Below are 25,166 nucleotides of genomic sequence, written 5' to 3' on the forward strand. Positions count from 1 at the left end.
GAAGCTTTAAGCAAGATCAAGACTGGTCTTTTGCGCCTGGCATTAACAAGTTCATTGTATTGTCGAGTTATTCTTTTCAATTCTTGTTTGAACCTATTTCTCGTGTGTGTTTTTTCTCCAAATAAGTCAGCTTTAGCTAATTAATGCATTGTAGCATTTCAAGCTTATTGCCTAAGGCCTTTTTGAGTCAACCCACCGACGCTGTCTAAACTTTAGTTTACTTTTGCATCCTACAGTTCTCTCAACATGAAAATCCCACAAAGATCAGGTTGGTGGACCTTAGTTTTGTCTTGCCTTTAAAGATTCTTTTCTACTGTCGGGTTTGACAAAGCGGAGGACCCCAGAATGCAGATGGCTAGACATCTTAACCGTAAGTAAAACGGTTTATTTTAAAGCAAGGCGAATTACTCACAAAAGGGAGCAGGAAAAAAACAGGTACAGGCGTGGATGACAACAAGAAGAAGTGATGTTTCCGCGATGAGTAAACAAAATGATTGTGTATATATAGAGCGTGATACAGGTACATGATGCAGGTGGACCAAATGAAGCTGATTGCAGGTTGACAGATGCAGAGAAAAACAGACTAGGGCAAAACAGACATCCATTAATACAAAATAAATCAGGAAAACATAACGTACAGAACATGAACTAGAAAAAAAAATACTAAGAAACTAAAACACAGCCAGGAAAATAATGAACAGAAACAAGATCCAAAATGTAAACTGAAAATAAGAATAATTAAAACCCAAACAAAAATCCAAGAACACCCTCAAATCATGACATCTGTGTACTTCTAGAATTAATGCAAAAACATCATTGGGTGACCTGTCCAGGGTGTACCCCGCCTTTCGCCCATAGACTGCTGGAGATAGGCACCAGCTTCCCCGCGACCCACTATGGAATAAGCGGTAGAAAATGACTGACTGACTGAAATCATTGGGTTTTCTTTGAACGTATTAAAACATAGAATATCAGATGTTTTTTCACTAAAATTATGTAGTAGCACATCTCTGTTTAAGGCAAAATGTACATTAACCTTTATAACTTATTAAGAAAGTGAAATTTCATGTCGTCCAGGCAGCCAGGAGCCGCTGCTCCTCCACATCGAGAGGAGCCAGTTGAGGTGGCTCGGGCATCTATACCGGATGCCTCCTGGACGCCTTCCTCGGGAGGTGTTCCAGGCACGTCCCACCGGTAGGAGGCCCAGGGGACGGCCCAGGACACGCTGGAGGGACTATGTCTCTCGCCTGGCCTGGGAACGCCTTGGGCTCCCCCCAGAGGAGCTGGAGGAGGTGTCTGGGGAGAGGGACGTCTGAGCGTCTCTGCTTAGTCTGCTGCCCCCGCTACCCGGTCCCGGATAAGTGGAAGACGATGACGAAATTTCATGTGTTTTTATCTAATGGTGGGAAGATCAGCTGCAAACTATATCCATAGATCAGGGATCCACTTTGCCTTAAAAAAAGGTTAATAAGCTTTTAACTTTTTCACATTTTGGCATGTTACAATAACAAACATCACTGTATATTATGTGATAGATCAACACAACGTAGTGCATAAAATGGAAATAAAAGGATAGATGGTCTTCACATTTGTTTTTAGAAGTAAAAATCTGACAAGTGTGAGGCTTTGACTGGGTAAGTTTTACACATGGATATTCATTGATCCACACCTGTCCATTGCAGCACTGGCTGTATATTTAGGGCTTTTGTCCTGTAGAAAGGAGAGAATTTGCTTCAGTCTGAAGTCTTTTGCAGCCTCCACCAGGTTTTCTTCCAGGGTTGCCCTGTATTTACCTCCATCCCATGTCCCATTAATTCTGAACAGCTTAACTGTTCCTGTTAAAGAAAACCATTCTCACAACGTGAGGCTGCCACCGCCATGTTTCACAGGGAGGATGGTATGTTCAGGGTTATGCCCTGGGTAAATTTTCCACCACATATAGTGTATCAGATCTGATCAGATCACCTTCTTTCACATGTTTACATTGTCCTCTGCAGCTTGTGTTAAACTACAAATTAAACAATGGCTTTTTTTCTTCCCACTTTTCCATAAAGGTCAAATTTGTGGTGTGCATTACTAATAGTTTTCCCATCTACAGATTTTCTCACCTGACCTGTGGATATTTTCAGATCCTCCAGAGTTCTTATGGACCTCTTGGGGGCCTCTCATATTAATGCTCTCCTTGTCCAGCCTGTCAGTGTAGATGAATGCCCATGTCTTGTTAGGTTTGCACTTGTGCCATGCTTAAGCCATATTGTTTAACAATTTCACCCTGTTTAAACTTCTCCACAGCTTTCTCCCTGGCCTGTCTGTTGTGCTCCTTGGTCTTCATGATGATGTTTGTTCACTAAAGTGAGTAAACATCTGAGGCCTTCACAGAACTTCTGGATTTATACTGAGATTAAATTACAGACAGATGAACAGAAATGACTAATTAGGTAACTTTTGAAGGGTGTTGGTGGCACCAATGTTTTTAAAAGGTGAGGACTGTAGAAATCTTTCAAAGATTCAAAGAACTAAAGGAAAATTTTTTAGACATTTTTAGTAGACATTTCTGCGGGATATTCTCAGATTATTCCAACTACAAACTAATATTCGTGTGGAAATATCTCCCTCTGCTGGTCTAAAGTTTGATCATTTGCTGTGGTCGGTCAGTAGAGAAATGGAAGATAGAAAGTAATCATTCTTTAGTTCTATGGTTTTTGGTCTGATCTTCAGTAGGTTTAAAAATGATTTCAGTCTTCCTTCCCGTGTGCAAAAATGCACAATAGATTCCATATTGTTGTTATTAGAAAAGAATTAAATCAAAATGAAAAGGCGATTTGTGGAGACTTACATTTACCCCATAGTTCATTGGCTCTAAGAACCACCTTTAGCAGCAATAATTTGAAGTAGTTGTTCTCTGTATGACTTTCTTAGTCTCTCATAGGTGTGGTGAGGTGTAGACTTTGACCTGGCAAGGCAAATAAGCTAAACTTATCTCCCTTCCACCAGCATTCTTGACAGTTCGTATGGATTATTTGTGCTGATATGTTGCGTTTACTTTTGGGCAAACAAAATGGTGCGGTGCATTTGGGTAAAAATTCTTCCTACTTTGGTTTAAACAGCTCAAGGGACATTGTTCATAAAGTATTGAGGTTCATTCTGATGCAACTTTGCAAACCTCAGGGCAACTGGAATGTTATTTTTAGAGAGAATAAGCTTTTTCCTTTAACTGTTCAAAAAAAGCCATCCTTTTTCAGTGTTTTTCCAGTGGTAATGTCATGAGATTGACCATTTAATATACTTTCTGGCCTAAAGAGCCTGGGATGTGGCTTTTAGTTAATTTACAGTTCCAAAAGCTTTGCATGGTCTGACCTTGGCTTGGATGTACTGAGACGTCACAACTGAGGAAACAATAGTTTTAAATGTTTCCATTTGGGAATAGTTTCCCCTTTGTGCAATTATGGATTTCAGATTGTTTGGAAGAGTCCTTACAGCGCTTCCTAGATTGATGAGCAACAGTTACTTCGCTACAGTCATGGCTGTTGTCTTTCCACACACCTTGTTGCTCCAGGATATTGACAAGATTCAAATGAGCTTTTATGGAGGTAATCACACTTGATGGCCAGGTGTCCAAGTGCTCAAATAAACATCACCTATCTGCTACTTTCTATCTTAAATTCAACAAAAGCAGCATGAATGTTCTTAGTTTTAGCAAACACAGCTTTTCCCCCTTTGGAATCTTTGTTTAATAAATAATGACTTTGTGGAATTTGGGGCCAGATCATTGTTTATTATGTCCTCAGTCATTTTAGGCAGTTCCAGCAAACACCAGTCACAGAACATGATTTTATTCAGATGGTTTATTGAACCATGCAATCCATGTCATATCTGCATTCTGTTACAGCCATACACAATTGTCCACGATTTGCAGTAGATTAAGGCAAGAAAAAACAAAACAAGTTATTTAAAGTTGACATCTTATTAGAGCTCTAGAAGATATGAAGTTGTAAACAGTGACCACAAAATTGTAAAAGTTCTGATCCAAATTACAGTACATGTGTTGCATGGAAAAAACAAATACTTAGTTGATGCATGTGGTATTATGGTAACAATACAGTGGCAAAGTACAGATGTTCCTTGTTTACTTTGATTTTCCTACAAAACACTGAAAAAATGTTGTAGTTTCCTCTCCTCATGTTGCATACCAGCACTGATTTTTACAGTTTTCATCTCAATACTCATGATTTTTCCTTTAGCGCTTTCTGTAAAACCTCCTCTGTTCTGTATCTGAAAACACCTTTAACAAAATGAGGATAAGGCACTTCGATGTGTTTAGCAGCTTATCTACAACCTAAGTGAAGCTTCATAATTTGGCTATTCTGCACACACACACACACACACACAGAGGCAAATTTCTTGAATCGTTGTCATGTATGCAAACACACATTCGTTTTGTAAGATTTAAGAAGTGCTTCAAACCTTCAAATTTTTGACTACAGGAACACGCATGCAGACAAATGCACGAGCCGCTTTAATAAACAGACTGGCACTCTTACTTCACGTCGCAACTGTGACTGTCCGCTTTCTGACTACCGTCGCCACGTCGACCAAATAGCTTTGAGTACTCTCTGCACATTCAAAGATGGCCAACACAATCATGCAACAAGCTCAATCTTTGGCCACACACAATCCATAAGATAAACAAGCATAAAATACATTCAGAAAAAAAAATAGATATACTTCGTTGTCATTGAACAACAAAAATACAGCTAAAAAACAGAATTAACACTGCTTTAATATGCAGCCATTACTGCAGGAATGCACACCTTTAGAATAAAATGCACTCAAAGAATAAAGCTAAAGAGTACAACCATCTACAATAAGCCTTCATTTTGGTAAGTACACAAAGAAACATTCAGTGACAAAAATATGAACCATTTGTGCATAGTTTTAACTTGAACCAACAGAGCACAGGGAGAGATTGTTCACAGTTCTACTACAGAGACAAGTGGATCCTTCACTTCAATAAGAACCAGACAGTTTGCTGGAGAGAGAAACACACATATTCAAAGATTCTCATGGTAACTTTCTAAAAGGCAAAAAGATGAACACAAATCATTCAGCTGGTAGTAAAGTGAAAGTACAATAAGTGGATATGTTGATGGAGGATGTCCACAACAGCCAGATGTTAAAGTGAGAGTGCACCAGTCAATAGGCTGCAATGGTTTTTGTTGACCATTATTTCTGACTGATGTTTTGTTCCACTAAGTGCTCAATAATTTCCATGTCCAGATTGTCTGTTCACCATATCTTAACACTTCACGCTAAGGGTTGCCTTTAGGTTTAAAAACAAAGAATGCATAGTCTCAAGCTGCAGAGATGTACTGCTAAGGGTCAGTTCTGGGGGTCAAACGTAGATCCCCTCTGGGTTTAAGCTAGAACTGAGATGGTTGGCGAGGACACGAAGGTGGCTGGACATGGGCTGGGTCGACACAGGACGCTTCAGCGAGCCCGTCAGTGCTGCCAAATCTGCCAAGGAAACAAGCGACAGAGAAAATAAAACCGGACTTCAGGTTTTAAATTGTTCAGCATCCAGATGATGCATGTGACAGTTAAGCAAACTTTAGCATTAGCACACAGAGAGATGCATAGGAGTACACTATAAAAAAATCATACTTATTTATTTAGCAGCCTGTTACTTTTTGTATATTTTCCTTTGAATGACATATGAAGAAGAGCAATTCTGTAATTGCCAAATAAATTTCTTAGCAAATAAAAAAGACAAACAAAAAGAACAAAAAAAAAACATGTGATGTCACGCACTTCTTCTTTGGAGCCACCAGGGGGCACGACTGAGCTTTACAAAAGGACTGCAGTGAATTTCACAACACACAGACCCCTGGTCATCCCCACGCATGAATGCAAGGTTACCAGACACTTATCACTTCACATGATGGAAACCATTACCGTGGACATGTTATTAACAATCCCCAAGCAACAGTTTCACGCAAGAAATAGATTCAAATGTATTCATGTTCAGATCTCTTTAACGGTTTCAATTTAAAAACATCCAAAAAGGACAAAACCTATTAATCTATTATCCAATTACTTATAGCCCTTTCTTTGTTCACTTTTTCCCCCATTTCAAAAAGCCAAAAACGATGCAATACATTCAATGTAATGAATTCACCACAAAGAATTAACACAATGAAAGTGCCATTTTTTGACATTAAAATGCATTTAAGGAACACAGTAATGATCAGAGGTGTGTTTAGAAATAAAAATTTTTATATTTTGATATTGTCCGTGCTTCATCATATTTGCATTGCTTCAACTGTTACCTAGTGAACGGAGAATAATTAAACTAACCTAAATGACAGTTTGTGTTTTAATTCACAATTAAGTCATTTCATATTATCTATTAAAAGCACTTTGGATAAAATCTTTATTTTAAGCATTTAAATATTTTTCAATAAGAGATTGTCCAGAGCCAATCCCAGGTATAGGATCAGGATACCAATATAGGCATTTTTGAATAACGAGTATCAGAATCCCTGAGGAAACTCAACTCCTGGTGCTTGTTGGTTTTACTGCCTTTGATTATGTCAGCTGCCCCTCCCACAGTTGGATACGTGACATTTCTTGAGAGGCCAGTTTTAAACAATAGGGGGGAACATTCTTGTGCACGGCTTGCAAAACTACAATACAATTTATGCATATAACTTTGAATCTAAGCCTTTTTACCCTTGAGTAACAGCACTTGGGTAAACACAGACAGCTCTCGTACAAGAGCACAGCTTATTCACTTGTGATTTAGTACTGATGCTCAAAGAAAAAAAAACTGCTTTCTCTTGCAGAAGAACTTTGTCCTTGAGTTTTGTTTGATTAACGAGAACTATAGCAACATATATCATGAGCTAAATTATCAACAAGTTATATCAAAACATATAAACATGTTAACAGTCTAGCAATATAGCAAATTGTGCTGCATGAAGCAAGACATAAGTTGTGGTGCTGATGGTTATATATAAATCAAAACAGATTCTCTTTTTTATTAGGAACCAAAAAAAAAAAAAAAAACCTGATTGTGACATTCCTGGTTTTAATATTTAATTTCAGCAGTGATTTTAAGGCCTTTCTAAGCTCTAAGATTAAACAAAATGTGCTCAAATCAGGATGAGCATATTAAGACAGTTTAAGTCTTTCTTTAAGGCTTATAAAACTCCATTCCTCACTTATTCAGTTTACAGCTCAGATAGAAACAGCAGAAAGTATTGAAAGCTCTGGAAGTTTTACACAGTATGTGTATAACTGGTGCATTGCTCAACCTGCTCTGCGTGAATTCATGTGCCATTAGGTCCAACCGGCCAGCAGGGGGCCCTAAAGGGTCTGTTTCTACCAGGGCTGGTCCTGCTTGTACATGGTTTTTAGCTTTTCTGCCAAGTAATTATTTCTTATTCAGCTCAGACATTTAAAAAAAAAGTTTTTAAGAACCAGCTTTTATACAGCCCTCCTTCTGATTGAGCATCACTCTCATGAGGAGCATCCGCTCTCTGTTGGTAATTTACAAGATGGCAGAGCTGCTGCAGCTCTTTGCAGGGAGTTCGGAACCACCACTTACACAGGAACAAAGATCCTTACCGGATCTACTTTTCTTTACTGCCATTTTCTCCCTTCACATACTGACGCACAGGGCCGAGTCATTTTCTCTCTGCAGGCTGTGAAGAACCGAGGCTTCAAAACAAAGTGCACCTTGATGGACCAAACCATTTCACTAACACTCTAACTGAACTGTGCTGTCATTTTTACATTCAACACACACAACGTCCTTTTAAGTCAAAGAGCACCATTATTCTGAAACAAACTGCAGACTGTTATAAGTGATCCAGGTCAGACCCATTACAATCACACCTCACTGACCTGTCAGGAGCTACACGTCAGATCATCTCATTTAGGTTTTGGACCTGAATGTAGTTTCCTTACAAAAAGGTTTTATGTAATATAGAAGACAAGTTTCATTGCCCGTACCAGAACTGCTGTTTGCACAGTCGTCCTCTGTTGGCTCAGCTGGCAGCACTGTGACCTTGGTTCCAGTCTGCTGGATGAACTGCTGCAGGTTGACCTGCCTCAGCTCCTTGGTCAGCTGCTCCAGCTCCTGCTGCATGTCCTTCAATGAAACAACATGACTCTTCACAATACAGAATCTGAGACTTCGACCCATAACTACATAATCAAATTTTGTGTTACTGATCTAAGTGGATTTTACAGTAAACTTAATAATAGCATGGTTATTGTTTAAAAGTGGCATTTTACAGACTGAGAGGATATGTTATCAGCTCAAGCACCAGCGATTGTAACAGTTTATTTATACAGCACCAGCTCACTACAAACTCTCACCTCGAAGCATTTCACAAGACAAACGGATCCAACTTATACAGAGATATAGAATCAATTTACACACATTTGAATTTGATTACAGCTATAATACATTGCAGTCAACTTCAGCCTTTAATGCTAGTAGGTTTATCTGAGAATGTCCAGTTGGTTGCATTGACTCATTGACTTTCCATCAATCCCTCCTCTAAAGCAAGCATGCATCAACAGTAGAAAAGAACCCGGAAGGAAGAACCCGGCTCCAGCAGAACCTGGCCTAGTGTGAGCAGCCACCAAGGGGTCAGAGAGGGTCAGCAGCGTTGGTCCAGCAGTATTTTTCAAAGTCAAGCGGTAGATTTGAATGTGTTTTGCTTCTAGTTGCTCAAATGGCCTTGACGTGTTAATTCTAGATGCAGTGTTTCTGTAAATTTCAGTAGGTTAAATGTTTTAAGACCTTTATGGTGGAAAAAAATAATTTAACCTTACTTACTTTATTCTCAACTAACATATCCCTTTCAATTTATCTTTGTGTTTTTTGTCTCTGACATGTGATTACATTACTTTTGCATTTAAGTTAGTTAACTTTAACACCTTGTAGTTGCCAAAATGGAAATCTGTTTTGTAAACTCGACATGTTTAAATATCCACTTCACGATGAGCTGGTTTAATCCAATTTAAATGAAAACAAAAAAATCAATGAAAGAAGCACAAGGGCGCACAAATTTAAGATGTTGCTAAATGGAACTTAAGAAAATCTTTAAATTTTTTCTAATGTAAAGGGTTAAAATTAAGATGAGTAAATTAATGACTTTTATGACTTTTTAAGCCCCTTCAGTAATGCTTTAGATGAGGAGCAGGTAATGAGGATATTCTGTGGTCGTGCAGTGTCACAATCTTCTGACAGGCATCTTAATCTGGTCCTATTTATCCAAGTCATGAGTGATTTCACAGCTTGGTCTGTCACGCCACATCTACCACTTTATCTTTTTAGAGCCCAACTCTGATGATGATGGTAGCGTTAACACCATGAACTTGATTTCTATTCATTGTTGCGCTGATATCGCTGTCTGACCTTTGTGAAATGATTCTGCAGCTGCATCAAATCAAATATCAAATCAAACAGTGTGGGCCCTACAGAGGGACAGAAAGTACTCTGAAGTTTTAATTATCTTGAGCTCATGCAGTGTGACTTGTTGGAGTCCTGTTGGATTTCTGGACTCATACAGCGTGTGCCGGACTTAAGAGGAATGAAGTCTAATATTATATGTTCACATCTATTAATAAAAAAAAATCTAATTTGATCCTTTTAGTTTTCACATGCAAAGATACATATCATGTTCTATAGCAAAAGAAGGATAACTGGATGGATGGAGGGATAGAGGGAGGGAGGGTCAGAGAGATGTAGGGGAAAAAAGATGAAGGGGTGGATGGATGGATGGAGGGAGGGAGAAAAAAGGGATGGATAGACTATTAGACAGCGTGAGAAAGAGAGGGATGATGGATAAAGGCACATTTCAAGATAAAAGGTCCAAACTGGTTAATGAACTAGAAAAGCTCACCTGGAGCTTCTTACTGCTTAGTCCCAGCGATCTGTCCACAGCCCTGCAGCTGCTCTCCAGCTGGATGGCCTGTCTCTCTTGGGCCTTCAACTCTGCCTTGACCCGGAGGGCCTGAGCCCGAGCCTCAGCCTCACTGACCCACTGGGTCTCCTGGCGCTCTCTCTGCAGCTTCTCCTCTTCGAGGCCTGCTTCTACCCCCTGATAAGCAAAACAAAAGGCAATGCTGAGAAAATAAAAAGAAACCTATTACTAAATGTAACAGTTTTGTAACTCTTACACCACTTTGATAAATTAGATCTATTTTTGCTAATGAACAGAGAAAATCTCCCATAGATGATATACCTTTAACATTGCGAGCTTTTCTTCCATTTCTATCTCGCAGCCCTGCAGTCGTCCTCGCAGCTCCTGCAGTCTGTCCTCCAGCTGTCTCTCGCTCTCTATCTCAATCTGCAGCTCAGTGGCCCAAAACTCTTCCTCCTCCATTTCCACCTCATTCTTCCTGAGGTGCTTCTCCAGCCTCAGGATCTCATCTAGCAACCCTCCCCCTCTACCCAGATCTGCAGCACCTCGCGCACCTCGGCCCCTTGACCAGGCTTGGAGCTCGGCCTCATAGGCCTCCAGCTTCTTCTCCAGCACATTCAGAGTCTCTCTTTGCAGACTGACCAGTCTGACCAGATCTTCCATGCGACAGGTCCACAAGCCTGGGGAAGCAGTCCCGCAGGCTGGCCCCAAGTGGTGATGATTCCCGCCATTTCCCAAGAAAAGTCTCCGCCTCCCCTCTGCCTCCCCGATCTGGCTTCCGCTCAGAATCTCCCTCAGGCTCCTAGGTGCACCGGTGAAGGTTAGGGACTTGCGGCGCGGTTCGCGGCGGCAAAGAGAGCCATCGTTGGGGTGACGAAGCTTCGCAAGAGGAGGCAGACTCTGACGATGAAACCCGCGTTCAGGACCCCTAAGCGGGGGGCCCTCTGAGGGGGGGCGTTCAGTGAGCGAGGGGCCCGTGCGATGAAGGATTAGCTGGACGTCACCAGCATACTGACCCCAGGTGTTTAAAGAGGCCACGGGGCTCTCGTGAGGGGCCAAGTGACGCTCTGTGTCCCGCCATTTCTCTACTAAAGTGTATCTCCCCGTGCGACCTGTAAACGACAAACACATTAAAACATGGTCAGAGATGACATCACAGTAAAGCTAATCACAGGAACGATAAAAGCACAATAAAAGCAGTTTGGACAAAGCAAACCTGTGGAAGGAGGTGCTCTGCTCAGATGGGTCTACATGCAAAATGCCATGTGTGGAGGAGAACTAACACAGCGCATCACCCAAACACACGATCCACAGGTTGAAACATAATGGAGGCAGCATCATGATGTGGGGATACTTTTCATCACCAGGCAAAGGAAGGCAGGTCAAAGTTGGTATAATAGATGGTGCTGAATACAGGTTAATTAGAATTAACCTATTAGAGGGTGCATAAGACTTAAGACAGAGGTGCAGGGTAACCTTACAGCAACAATACTACACATGCAGCCAGAAATACAATAAAATGGTTATTATCTTAGCACATTCATATGTTGAAGAATGGCCCAGTTAAGGTCCAGACCTAAATCCAACGAAAATCTGTCACAAAGTTGCTTTTTACAGTCCCTCTCCATTCAGTCTGAAACATGCCAACATCTTCCGATGTTTATTTGTAAAATATTTTGAAAACCATGCATCAACCTCTTTCCACTTTACAATTACCTATTTGTTTGTGTTGGACAATCTTCACAAAGTACGTTAAAGTTTGTGGTTTAATGGGGGTATGAACACCTTTTTGAAGGCGCTGCAAACAAAAGAAAACGAAACAAAGACAGATCTGTAGATCTGTAGTTTTAGCACTTTGAATAACTACTTTTCCTATTTGGTTTATTGATTTTAACATAGATTTCTTTAAGTTTTGCCAATAAAGACCTAAAAAAGTGCATACACAGAAACGCTCAATAAACGTCATAGCACTGAATCAATATTTACGTTTGATCCATTAGAGTGGTGTATATGTGGGGAACATCGAAAGGCAGAGGAGGGGGTTCAGAGAGAAGTGCTGCTTTCACAATTTGGCAGGATACGAGGAGGATGAGTCAGACTTTCCTTCCTCCTCCCCTGCACTTAGTGGGAAGTGATGTCAATACATTTTGCTCAAGTGCCTCCATTTCTGCAACAGTCATATGGGAAAGCGGAGTGCGTAAAGCCAAGAATTCACCAATATAGCCCCTGATTATGGCCCACCGTTTCTCAGCGGGAGCGTAAAATGAAGAGGGGAGAGATGGCAGTTGTTTCCCTCATCTGGGCCTCCTTTTCTGCCTGAAAACAACAGCTTGACATTTTAGAGAAACTTACACTATGATTATAGGAGGGTGTTTCTGAATGCCAAGTAGTACACTTTCACATAACTATATCTGTTCATGCCGTCATATCGGGGCCAGAAAATCGTTTGGACAAGAAATACGTCAGACTGATTAAATATATGGGTCAAAAACATCAGCTAGATAATTTGGAAGATGAGGAAGGCCGTGATTAAAAAAGTACTTTTAACAACATTCTCTCAGGATAACGTAACATTTTTCTCATTATCTCAAAATAACAAAGCTTTAATCTTGAGATAGTGATTTATATATTTTTTCCCCAACTTAAACATGTTACTTTTATGTAAAAAAAAAAAAAAAAGATCATATTTTTATTAGTTTTAAAGTATAACTATGAAATTATTTGTAATGATCTTTTTTGTACAAATTTGATGTTGCTTTCGAGCTTTTAGCATGTATTGTTGGTTCGGCAGGCAAACACTAGTCATTCAAATTTATAATAATCAAAGCAAAGCCCAAAACCTATGAAGCAGGAAAACAAGTTAAAGTTTAGTATGAACATTATAACAAACCGAGTTGAAATTAGTTAAGTCACAGTCACAAAACTAATGTAGACTGTGTAATACTGAGGGAATGTATTTATTTTACTGCACTTTAAAGTTTCGGAGGTTAGAGAGAACATGGATTTTCTTAGTTTTAAAGGTAGTATGGGACTGATCTCAAATTTGGACTAATCTGAAATGACCTGGATAAACCACAGATCAGGACCATGCTTTAAAAAAAAAGTGCAAGTTCAGTCTTGGAAAAAGGTGCTTCTTTACCAATTATTATTAAGTAATTATTTTATTTCTCCAGATTGTCTTTCAAATAACCTTGGAAAATTTTGAGAGCAATAAAAAAATAGCAAAAAAAAAACAAAAAACTATATAAATAAGTAGGAAGAAAAGAGAAAACATGCCTCTTTCGAAGGCTAGGGGACATACTGTGCCCCTGGTGAGCTTGTAACTGTAAAAAACAGGAATATTTACCTATAGCCTGGGCCAAAGCAATCACCACTTCCTGGCAGGTGGTTGCCTCTGTGACCCCACACACAACCCTCTGGACGCCATCCACCCAGACCTTCAGCTCCATTTTTGGGTCAGAAGAGAGCGGGGCCGTTACGGTGTGAGGACCCCAACATTTTTCAAAGCTGGAATGATGACAGTTCGCAGGAAATCCCTCTGGCTAATTTGCTTTGTAGGAAACACAAAGGAAAACAGGAAGCAGTTAGTCATGATGTACTCGTATGGCCAATGTTACATCAACAAAGAACACACCAGGCAAAAAATAATTACATGCAAGACAGTCCAAGTAGAGAATGGACTCCAGGAATGCTCGGCCACCTGGCCTTAAAAGTGTTGTTTTGTTCCTCTCTATGAATAGGTACATGACTGCTGGGGTTGCAGGAAGAATCTGCCAGCAGACATTCTCAAGGCCAGTTCCTGCTTTTGTACCATGAATTAGATAGAGGCAGGGACGACAGAACAATTAACTCAGAAAGACAGAAAGTAAGAGAGATTAAAACTGTGGAAAGAAACTTTACTTTTCACTGCTTTTTGAATTGTTCTTCACACTTTTACCCTGTTGTTCTTACTTCTGTTTTGTTTTAGCAGAAGTGCAAATAAAAACCACTTCATCAGGTCACCGGATCAAGAAAGCAGGTAATTACTGACAGGAATTCTTCAACATGTTCTACAAGGACAGCAAACCGGGTCAGAATGAAGGGCCCACCTGTATCCCTCTCAATGAATCTAACCTTCACTGCACCTAAACAGCTGTATGAATAGCAGCCTTTGTCCACCAGCCCCCCACTCCAGAAATTACACCTCCCCCAGCTTAGGTATTCCCTGTCCTACATTCACAAAGTCAACCACCCCAGTGGGTCCGTCCTTACCTCAGCTGTCTGCTTTTCTACATGTAGCCCAGACGACACGCGCCCCTGCAAGGCAGCATGAGCAGAAAAGGTCAAACAACTGGACTCGGACTAATTATCTGAAGTCTACTTTTTGAAAACGGATAAAATTGCATCTAAAAAAAAAAAAAACACTGAAAGAGAAATTGTTTAACTGATCATTTGAAAAAGAAAAAACGTTTCAGTTCAGCGGATCTCATTTTTGTACAAATCCATTCAACTCCGCTTTGCATTAGCAGGTACAAGATTGTCGTCGGCTCATGCTATTCCTGGCACACTCACAGCTGGTCAGAAAGGGCTTTGTCCTTCTTTTCAGACTGCCCTTAAATGGCGGCGAAGCACTGAAGGATGAGAAGAAGCTGGAAAATGGTCACAGTCAAGCAAATGGAGAGAGCTTTATGTTTCATGAACCAAAAAATTTTTTTTTCAAAAGTTATTTTTAAAACTTTAATAGTGCTGGTTCTGGGGCAAAGAGGGGACTGCGGCTCAGCCATAGGGAAAGAAATTGGAATAACTAAAAGTGAAAACAGCAACCAAACCATGACTTTATAAAAACTTGTAAACTTTTGTCATGTTACAACCACAAACCTAAATGTTTATTGGAATTTCAGTGATACACCAACATATAATTAGTACCTTTGATTTTAAAAGCAAATGTAAATAATTAATTAGCTCTTTTCACACAGCAATATTCAATTGTTTACACAGATTCTTGGCTAGATTTAGATCTGGACTTTGACTAGGCAATTTGTAATGCTGAATATACTTTGATCTTACCCTTTCCACTGTAGTTCTGGCTGTATTTAGCTGCATCCATTGGTTCCATCAACTCTGACCGGCTTCCAGCTGAGGAAAAGCATTCCCAAAGCATAATGCTGTCAACTCCTTGTTTCACTATGGGATTGGTGTATTTAGGGGGAGTTACTTTTCTGACACAAATAGTGTTTTGCAAATAGGCCAAAAAGATCTGTTTTGGTCTCATCTGACCAGAACACCTTCCTCAACATGTTTGCTGCGCCCCCCCCATACGGTTCAACTGGTCCTTCTTGTGGCTTCCGTTCAAAAATAACTTTTGTCTACCCAGAGAAAGGCCAGATTTTGGGAGTGCACGAATAATAGTTCACTTTTCAAAGGAATCTCCCTGAACTGAATTACCTTGTGCATCTTGGCTGGTTAATGTTTTCATTGACATGATGTCCAAGTCTTGGTGGGTTTGCAGTTGTGTCATAGTTTTCTCTATTTTCAGATGATATATTGCACAGTGCTCAGTCAGATGTACAAAGCGTGGAATATTGTTTTATAACCTAATCCTGCTTTAAACTTCACCACCACTTTACCTCAAACCTGTCCTGATCCATTTCTAGATCTTTATGATGCTGTTAGTTGACTAATGTTCTCTAAGAAACCTCTGAGGCCTTCACAGAACAGCTGGATGTATAGGGAGATTGAATTACATCCATTTAGATGAGATCTTAAGGAGCTGGATATTATCTAGCGGTACCAGAGTGAATGTGACACTTTAAATTTAAAATTTGTAAAATAGTGTAAATGTCACGCATCCTTGTCCTTCCCTTTCACAATTAGTTGTTACTTGGAGTTAATTTATCACAATATGTCTACATTGAAGTTTGTGGCTGCAACATGACAAGATATGAACAAATATTTTTGCAAGGTACAAGTGTTTTTTCACTTAATAAAAAGTAGCGGTTCAGATTCAGAGCTCCTTTCCTTTGTGTTGTATTTGTTGACATTAACCCAGTAGACCCAACTAATGATACAGGCAGAGTGGTGCAGGGCAGCGTGCCATCCTGAGCTCTATTCAGTTAGCCCGTCAAAGCCGCAGCCTGGGGGGATGCCCGCCTCCTGATTTGTGGTGTCTGCATTTTGCCAGAAAAGCATTCCACGAGGCAGATGAGCTCTTGGATTTCTATTAAAGCCCAGCTGATATGAAAAAACTTCTGCAAAACCTCAAATCCAGATGATTTGAGCACCTTCTCTCATTTGTTACAGTCTGGAGTTGATCAACAATGATTGGACCTGCATCCTCTCTGAGCAGAGAGGTGTGTGAGCAAGCCCAAACAGCCTGCCTATCCGGCTGCTGATGACAACTCTCCAGACCTACAGGACCATACCAAGCTGGCAGGAAAAAGGCTTCAGCTGGCGCACACATTCTACCATATGGTCCTGTGGGTGCTTCAACACAACCAATATACCCTCAATAACAGTAAAAAAGGGGAACAGTCAAGGGTTTTTTAGTGTTGCAATGCATTTACTGAATTTATAAGCAGCTGAATTTCCCAGTGCATTGTACTCTGGGCTCTTTTTCTAAAGTTCCTAGGCATTTTTGCCCATTTTTAAAACTTTATTAGGCATGTATGGCAGATGTTTTACAATGGCCAGGCATTAAATATTGAACCTGCAAATAGGATAAACTGTATGGGTGGATGGATCAACGTACAGATGCAAAGACGTACAGATTAATAGCTAGATGGATGAAGAGACAGACCAATGGAAAAATGGGCCAATGGAATAAAGAATGATCACTGGAGAAGTGGATGAACTAGCGGACGGACGAATGGACAGAGGGACAACTGGATAGATGGATGGACAGATGGATCATTTAGATAACATATTAGGGATTAAACTCTAGAAATACAAATATTTTTCCAAAGTCCATTTGTTTTTTCCAGCCCTGAAAAACACCACAGTGTTCCAGAAAGTGTATAAATGCTGTTTGCTGAACATGAGCATGTTTGAGGAAAACAAACTTAGCATTCATAACATTGCATGAAAAGGCCTAAGCAAAACTATCTCACAGGAAAACAGCAATGTTCTAACACTTGCTGCCTCACAAATACAAGCTGTTCTGCTTCCTGTCCAAATTCACTCACCAGTTTTCACTCAAAACAGAAGACAATACATCCAAACAACCAAGTGCTGAAAATTCTTCCCTGTAATTAACTGTAAAACCAAGTAACACAGTCAAACTAATTCAGAACAATAGGTTCCTGATTCCTAAAAGTCTCCAACACTGTTGTTAATTAGAGACAGAAGGATATTTCTCACAGACTTGAGCAACATTAGAATTACGACTAAACCCCTTATCTCTGTTGGTTAGCAAAATTTAAGTCAAACTGTGCACCCAGTAGAGCAGCATGTAATTACAAGCAATTTATACTGGGCTGTAATTGGCAGCAGCTCGTTGTGAAATAGATCTCTGCGAGCAATCAGAGCCATACGGCGGGTTTATTGTTGAGGCACCAGTGGCAGAAATCTCTTTCCGCTCTCCCAAATAACCAACATGTGCTGGGACTACACAAACACATCTAATTTATGGGCCTCAAGAGGTTAAGAAATGACCAAGTACTGCAGTTAGTGTCCCGCAAAAGTTTTCACACCTCTTGAACCTTTTCAGGTTTTTTTTTTTTTTATTACAAACCACAATGTACCATCCCCGTCCAAAAAAGCGACCGAGATTTAACAAATTGGAAAGAGCCTCCCACTGAAAAATAGCTGATGGATAATTATGTTTCAGATGGCAACAAGTTGATTTACCCACAGTGCTGCAGTTATTAGCTTCTTATCTCTTAACTATGTCAATGAAATCTGCTGCGGTCGAGGAGATGTTGATCTGTTTCAGAAGAGTGAAGTTGTTGGGACCCATCAAACAAAGAAAACCAAGGAGATTGCTGAAACCACCAAAAATTGGTTGACGAACTGCCCAAGCCATCATTAAAATCTGGATGTTGGGAAACTATCAGAACAAATGTGGTTGGAAAAAAAAATCTTGAACGCTTGTGATCGCCCGATTACAATGTTTGGTGAAATCAAATCATAAAAAAACAACAGCAGAACTCATGGCTATGTTCAACAGTAGAAGTGAGAGCGTTTCGACACAGACAGTGAAGGAAACCTAAGGGATTTGGACTAAAGAGCTGTGTGGTCTTAAGAAGACCACCTTTCAGTGATGTTATTCTTGACGAAAGGGCTTCAGATTGGTGGTGCAATGAGAGACAGTCATGTGGTCTGATGAATCCAGATTTACTCTGTCCCAGAAGGATGGACATATCAAGATATAAGAAGAGAGGTGCATGAAGTTACGCACCCACCATGCATAGCGCCTACAGTACAAGCCTTTGGGAGCAGTGCCATGCTGGTCAGGTCAAGGTTCAGCAACATTGGGCACATTGGGCTCATTCGTTGGGCTATGTGCCCAACGAATGAGGTCAGCTGACTACCGGAATATACTGAATGACCAGGTTGTTCCATCAATGTATGTCATCACTGATGAAACTGTAAGAGGAGTATGACTTATCATTTTCACACATGATTCGGGCACCACAGAGTCCAGACCTTAAAAGAATTTGTGTGCTCTGACTCTCCTATCATCTCAGTGAAAAGTAAATGCATCACTGGATGGAAATATCTGCTATGATATCGCAGAGGCTTATCGAAGTGATGCCACAGCAAAAGCGTGCTGTAATGAATGCTAAAGGAGGTTCAATTTAATATTAGAGTATGCAACTCTTTTTGGATGGGCAGTGTATAATGAAGATCTCATAGAAACCAACAGTGGAGAAATAAGCTCAAACAACACAAGTAACAATCCCAGTCAGTTTTTTGGCTTTGGCCAACAATTCTAATACTTCTTTACCTAATAATGATAAACCATACATTAATTGCCTATCTCTACTTCAAACCTCTTTAATATGGCACCCCAAAATATAATCCAGTGCAACTAATTGCATTCCAAAGTCACCTATACTTCAAAATATTATCCCAACCTTTGGACATCTCAGAGCACTGTTCAATCCATCATCTAAAAATGTAAAGAGTATGGCACAACTGAAAATGTCCCAAGACACAACTGTTCACCTAAACTTACAGGCCAGAAAAGGAGAGTATAAATCACAGAAGCAGAGGGGCAGCAGAGATCCACAGCTCAGGTAGGAAAATCTCTTGACAGGACATCTATTTTATGTCCACAAAGCTGGCCCTTATGAAAAAGTTGAAAAAACGCCATAGAAGTCTGTGAGTTAGTAAAATATGTAACAGAAGAATGTGTTCTGATCAGAAGAAACCAAAACTGAAGATTTTCTCCTACTTCCAAAATGCTACACGAGGCAAAAAACACAAGTTGAACATCACCCTGAATACACCATCCCCACAGTGAAAAAAGGTGGTGGTGGCATCATGCTATGTGAAAGCTTTCTTTTGCAGTGACAGGGAGATTGGTCAGTGTACATGGGAAGGTGGATTTAGCTAAATACAAGGCAAATCCCAAAAGAAAACCTGTCATGGAAAGTCTTTCACCAAAGCACATTAGCGTATTAGAATGGTCTAGTCAAAGCCCAAACCTAAATTCAATCTGTGTTCATTCTCCATTAAACATGACTCAGGTTATTTTGAAAATGGGATGGGAACATTTTTCATTTTACTTCACAATTATGCTTGACTTTGTGTCAGTCAATCACATAAAATACATGAAACTTCTTGGCTGTGACACAATGTGAACCAAAGCGATGAAGACTTTTTTAAAACAGTGTATGAAATCCTGACAGCATGGGACCACTGGGGTCAGGCATCAAGAGTCTCCCAGTTGTTTTGAGTCAGTTAAAAGGTTTCTCATTGCCCCCTTAGTGTGTGTGCAATGTAATAGGCAGAGCATGGTAGACACCAGAGGAAGGCCTTGATCCTGGAGGGTGGGAACTGATAACAAACAGAGGATGCATTCCTGCACTGTGAGAAAGCAACTGGTCATGACAACAAGATAAGAAAGTTATGGGTTCCTCTCTGCCAAGGGATCCTGGATGCTCACCAGCAATGGCACTACACTAAAGAACATCAACATTAAAGTGCATTTATTTGTACAACATCTCCTTCATATTTTCCTGCAATGCTCATTTATTCTAGTTGCTAAACTTTAAGATTACACTTTTGCTAAATTATTCAGCAGAACTGACTTGCATGCAACGTGTTTTTGCCTAAAACTTTAAAAAGTGTTTTAACTGAGCAAGCTATAGCACCAAAGCTACACTGAGAAAAAGAAAACTAAAGGGAATAAGTAATGCCCGGCACTAGCTCAGAACTATTTAACTCTACTTTGAAGACTGGGGAGTTTGGGATTAAACTCACATCCAGTCACGCTACACCCAACACCCATAGCTCCTCTGAGCTGTTCAACAGCCCCCACCCTAGAGCTACAGACTCCTCTCTCTGAGTCTGCCTGGCTGATATTAAACTAATAGGAGCTAAAGCAGACCCCCACCCTCCCCATTTTGGGAGGTCAGTCCTGGCAGGATCTCTAACATCTGGACGGCACGTTCAGCCAGCTATAATGCTGCCTTTGTTCCCCTGCCATATTCACTGCTCACTAGGCAGCTTTGAGGGAGCAGCAGGGGCGGGTAGGAGGCTCCTGCAGTGGGGCAGGAGCCACCTGCAGGGCACAGGAGGGCTATGGCAGGGATCTGGCCAATATATACATGTTACTGAGGTTCGTTAAACATCATTTTGAGCTGACTTCTTAGCACTGCTCATCCAGGGCTTAACGGCAAGAGAAAAACAGCTGGGATGGCAACATTTATTTACTTTTTAGCAAGAAAGGGATTCTTTTCAGTTGCCATCAACGTACAAAAAAATCCCTAAAGTCTGATCTGACCATAGACTGATCTTGTTGCACTATATATTTGTAGATTAGTAGGGTAACCAATATGGAATAAACTACAAAAGAAAATCTGAAAAGTCCGTTGTGCATTGCATTCAGGCCCCTTTATTCTGATACTCATCAACAGTGTAGCAATAAATTTGTCGAGGGACAAGAATCGACAAAAACAATGATGAAGGTAGGCTTTAAGATTCAATAAGACAGACAATACATGTGGCCTTACAGGCAGTACGAGGGGGATCATCATTATTTAAGCATTTTGGCAAGAAGGAGAAGAGATTCCAACCAGCAGTGCAAATTGTCTAATTGTTTTTTCATAATGTTTATTATAATTTGAAACTGCACTGTGATAAATACTGCAATCGGTTTTTGGTTTTTTTATATACATATCACCCAGCTCTAGCCTGAACAAAATACAATGCAACCAACTGCCTTTAGAATCACCTAATTCAATAGAGTCCAACCCTGTGTGACGTAATCTAAGATTAGAGATATAACTGTGAAGACATTTAAAGCAGGGCTAGGTTATAAAATAATATCCCAAACTGAATCTAACAGAGAACTGTTGATTCCAACCTCTGGAATGTAATGAAGTATTGTACAACTGCAATCTACCAAAACATGGCTGACAGGCTGGGCAAGAAGGTCTAATCAAAGAAGCAGATAGCAGGAAGAAAGGCATCCCAGAAATAAAGCTATAAGAAGTCGTATTTAAAGTTTGGCCCATGCTATTTAGATCAGATTAAGAATAAACTAAAAACAAACACTGTAAATCACCTTGAATACACCCAAACCACAGTGGAACATGGTGGTGGCAGTGTCATGCTGTGGGAAGGCTTTTCTTCAGCGGGCTCAGGAAAGATGATTGGTGTTGATGGAAGATGGATAAAGCAAAATACAAGACACTACTGAAGGGACCCGTAAGAAGCTGTAAAAGACTTAAGACTGGGATGAAGGTTCACCTTCCAGCTGGACAACAGACCTAAGCCATAGAATGGATTAAATCAAAGCATATTAATGAGTTAGAACGGTCCAGTTAAAGTCCAGACCTAAATCCAACTACGAATCTGAGACAAGCATTGAAAAATAATGTTTACAAGCGCTCTCTGTCCAATCTGATTGAGCTTGTGTTGTTTTTTCAAAGAAGAATGAAAAACAACATTTATTTTTCGAGATGTGAAAAGCTGCTAGAGACACTCCAAAAGACATTCACCTGCAGCAAAAGGTTGCTCTACTTCTTATCAAACAAATTTGTTTTTTTGTTGTTTAATTATGCATCATAATAATAATAATAATAACAAAGTATAATTTTCCTTCCAACTATGCACCACCTTTGTGTTGGTCTTATACATAAAGTCGCAATAAAATACATTAAAGTTTGTGGTTCGAAAAGTTAAAAAGGGGTATGAATACTTTCGCAAAGCATTGTATTATCCTAACTCTTTAAGAATCTGACTCTGCTACTATCAAAGACGGGAAGAGAGCGTGAAAATAATAATAATAATAATATTAATAATAATAATAATAATAAAAGCAGTAGTGGAAAAGAGAAAAACATTTATAGGAGAATATTCCGCAAAAAAAAAAAAGTAGCCTGTCGGGAAACAATCCGAGAAAACAAATATCACACCAACAGATCCGTTTTACTACAGCTGGACGGACTAAATGCATGGGTTTTGACTGTAGTTGTGTGTTTGTGTGAAGACTGGGTGAGTAATGGCGTTAACGGGCTGTAGTTGGATCAGAGTAGCAGAAGTATCCCACTATGGAAATGTTTCCGCTATTCCAGCCTCACACTACAACAAACTGGCTCAGCTGCGGTTAACAGTCTGCAGCGATCAGCTCTCTGTAAATATCCTACCTTAAAGCTACGAAGCAGATCCAGCTCAGTTTTTTCTCTCCAGGGTGAAGTTTGTGGGGAAAACACAGGTAAAAGCGCGGATTCCGCAAAATCTGTCCCGTTTCACCATTGCCTAATAAATCACTTCCAAGGATACGCGTCAAAATAATAATAATAATTTAAAAAAAAAAATCCCGTTACAAAGCAGGCCGTGGATGATTCCAGAGGAAAACAGAAACCTGACGTTTCAGACCGCTGTCTGAAAGTTTGTGTTTGTCCTCTGCGGTCTCGGCGCTGAGCTGCGGAAAATGCTCCTCTCTCTCTCCAGCCTTTCCTCTCCCAGCTTCATTACTCCTGCTGGTAAAGAGCTACATCGCCTTGGAAGAACTGGGACACCGCAAGGCATTGTGGACCCTTTAAAGCTGCAATAACATTCTGACGGGAGAGGATGTCTTCAACTTTTACACATTCTGGACATCTTAACAGAAAATGTTCTCCCGGTAAAACACAGAGGAAAACGTATCTCAGATATTTAGATGAGGTTCTTCACCGAGCCAGCCTACGAACAACTGGCTCCATTTTTACCACAGTAACCCAGAACACAAAGAAATGGGTGTTTATTCAGTATTTTTCTGACATATCTGCTAGCAGGCAACAGTTTATGATTGATCTTTATTTTTAATTAGCATCATTTAAATGAAAATTCACTGCCCCTTTAAGATTAAAGGTGATGTCCGGCGTAAAACATTTCCATATCACATGAAACATTAAAATAGACAAAAGCGTAAAAAGTCAAATCTAAAATTCATGAGTTTGCACGAGGATTGGAAGATTTTTTTTTTTTAAATCACATTGTGAAGGTCTAGAAAACACTCACCTTTACCATATATGGAGAGTGACGTCTCGTTGGGGTCCCCTTATGGTACCAACGTAAAAAAAAGCTTCTTTCCTTTTTTTTTGCTTCCAAAGTAAATGTGAAAAAGTTCTGTTATTTTTCACGAATGCTTTTAAATCTGGCTCTTTCAGTATAAAATTGACCAAACACAATATTTTACAATAATCAAGTGCTATAATGACCTTTCACTTGGCTCAGGTCAAAACATTGCCCTTACATACCTGTAAAGTAAAAACAAAAAATACAAATTTTAAACCCACGTAGGCCACTTAAATACATTTTGGATCAATTCATGGTTGTTGTTGATAAGTGTTTAAAATTTTTAGTTTGCAGTTTAACTCTTGATCAGGGGTTTCCAAACATTTCTGCCTGAGACCCCCAAAATAACAGTGCTAGTGAGACCGACAACCCATGACCCTCTAAAAATACACCTAATTATTTCCCTCTATATTTATCAATAAATAAGTGAGTGAAGTAATTATATTTAATTTTAAATAAATACAAATTTTAAATGAAATGTTACTATTTAATTATTTAATGGGACAATTATTTTATAGTACATTTAATAATTTAATGGTATATTTAACTATTTAATAATCTAGTACATACATAGTATACACTGCTCAAAAAAAAAAATAAAGGGAACACCTAAACAACACAATATAACTCCAGGTAAATCAAACTTCTGTGAAATCAAACTGTCCACTTAGGAAGCAACACTGATTGACAATCAATTTCACAGCTGTTGTACAAATGGAATAGACAACAGGGGGAAATCTTTGGCGATTAGCAAGAAACACTCAGTAAAGGAGTGGTTTTGCAGGTGGGGACCACAGACCACTTCTCAGTACCTTTGTTTTCTGGCTGATGTTTTGGTCACTTTTGAATGTTGGTGGTGCTTTCACACTCGTGGTAGCATGAGACGGACTCTACAACCTACACAAGTGGCTCAGGTAGTGCAGCTCATCCAGGGTGGCACATCAATGCGAGCTGTGGCAAAAAGGTTTGCTGTGACTGTCAGCGTAGTGTCCAGAGCCTGGAGGCGCTACCAGGAGACAGGCCAGTACACCAGGAGACATGGAGGAGGCGTAGGAGGGCAACAACCCAGCAGCAGGACCGCTACCTCTGCCTTTGTGCAAGAAGGAACAAGAGGAGCACTGCCAGAACCCTGCAAAATGACCTCCAGCAGGCCACAAATGTGCATGTGTCTGCACAAACGATTAGAAACCGACTCCATGAGGATGGTATGAGGGCCCGACGTCCACAAATGGGGGTTGTGGTCACAGCCCAACACCGTGCAGGACACTTGGCATTTGCCAGAGAACACCAGGATTGGCAAATTCACCACTGGCGCCCTGTGCTCTTCACATGAAAGCAGGTTCACACTGAGCACATGTGACAGACGTGACAGAGTCTGAAGACACCGTGGAGAGCGATCTGCTGCCTGCAACATCCTTTAGCATGACTGGTTTGGCAGTGGGTTAGTAATGGTGTGGGGTGGCATTTCTTTGGAGGGCCGCATGGCCCTCCATGTGCTCGCCAGTAGCCTGACTGCCATTA

The 25,166-nt window shown here is 40.2% G+C and overlaps 1 protein-coding gene across 4 annotated transcripts; it reads right to left on the bottom strand.

The window, feature by feature from the left end:
• Nucleotides 1-3,827: 3,827 nt before the first annotated feature.
• On the bottom strand, nt 3,828-23,104 carry LOC124856245 (ras association domain-containing protein 8). Of its 4 annotated transcripts, XM_047346547.1 has the most exons (7): nt 22,733-23,097; nt 14,190-14,234; nt 13,285-13,488; nt 10,260-11,050; nt 9,918-10,115; nt 8,014-8,152; nt 3,828-5,514 (listed from the first exon to the last, which is right to left on the bottom strand). In XM_047346547.1, exons 3-7 carry the CDS (start codon nt 13,385-13,387, stop codon nt 5,393-5,395), a joined length of 1,353 nt encoding a protein of 450 aa, XP_047202503.1. In that variant the 5' UTR covers nt 13,388-13,488; nt 14,190-14,234; nt 22,733-23,097; the 3' UTR covers nt 3,828-5,392. The 4 variants fall into 4 exon arrangements, with proteins under 4 accessions (XP_047202503.1, XP_047202497.1, XP_047202511.1 ...); XM_047346541.1 differs by lacking the exon at nt 14,190-14,234; XM_047346555.1 differs by lacking the exons at nt 14,190-14,234; nt 22,733-23,097 and adding an exon at nt 13,591-13,740.
• Between the last annotated feature and the right edge of the window lie 2,062 nt (nt 23,105-25,166).

Source organism: Girardinichthys multiradiatus, chromosome 2, assembly GCF_021462225.1.
Source record: "Girardinichthys multiradiatus isolate DD_20200921_A chromosome 2, DD_fGirMul_XY1, whole genome shotgun sequence".
In the NCBI taxonomy this organism is placed as follows: domain Eukaryota; kingdom Metazoa; phylum Chordata; class Actinopteri; order Cyprinodontiformes; family Goodeidae; genus Girardinichthys; species Girardinichthys multiradiatus.

Bases quoted from the DNA above. Each gene is read 5' to 3' on its own strand.
- LOC124856245 (XM_047346541.1), bottom strand. From the start codon at position 13,387: ATGGAGCTGAAGGTCTGGGTGGATGGCGTCCAGAGGGTTGTGTGTGGG. The intron at 11,051-13,284 runs GTAAATATTCCT...TGTCGTTTACAG, and splicing joins TGCTTTGGCCCAGGCTATAG to GTCGCACGGGGAGATACACT. The intron at 10,116-10,259 runs GTATATCATCTA...TTTGCTTATCAG, and splicing joins AAAAGCTCGCAATGTTAAAG to GGGGTAGAAGCAGGCCTCGA.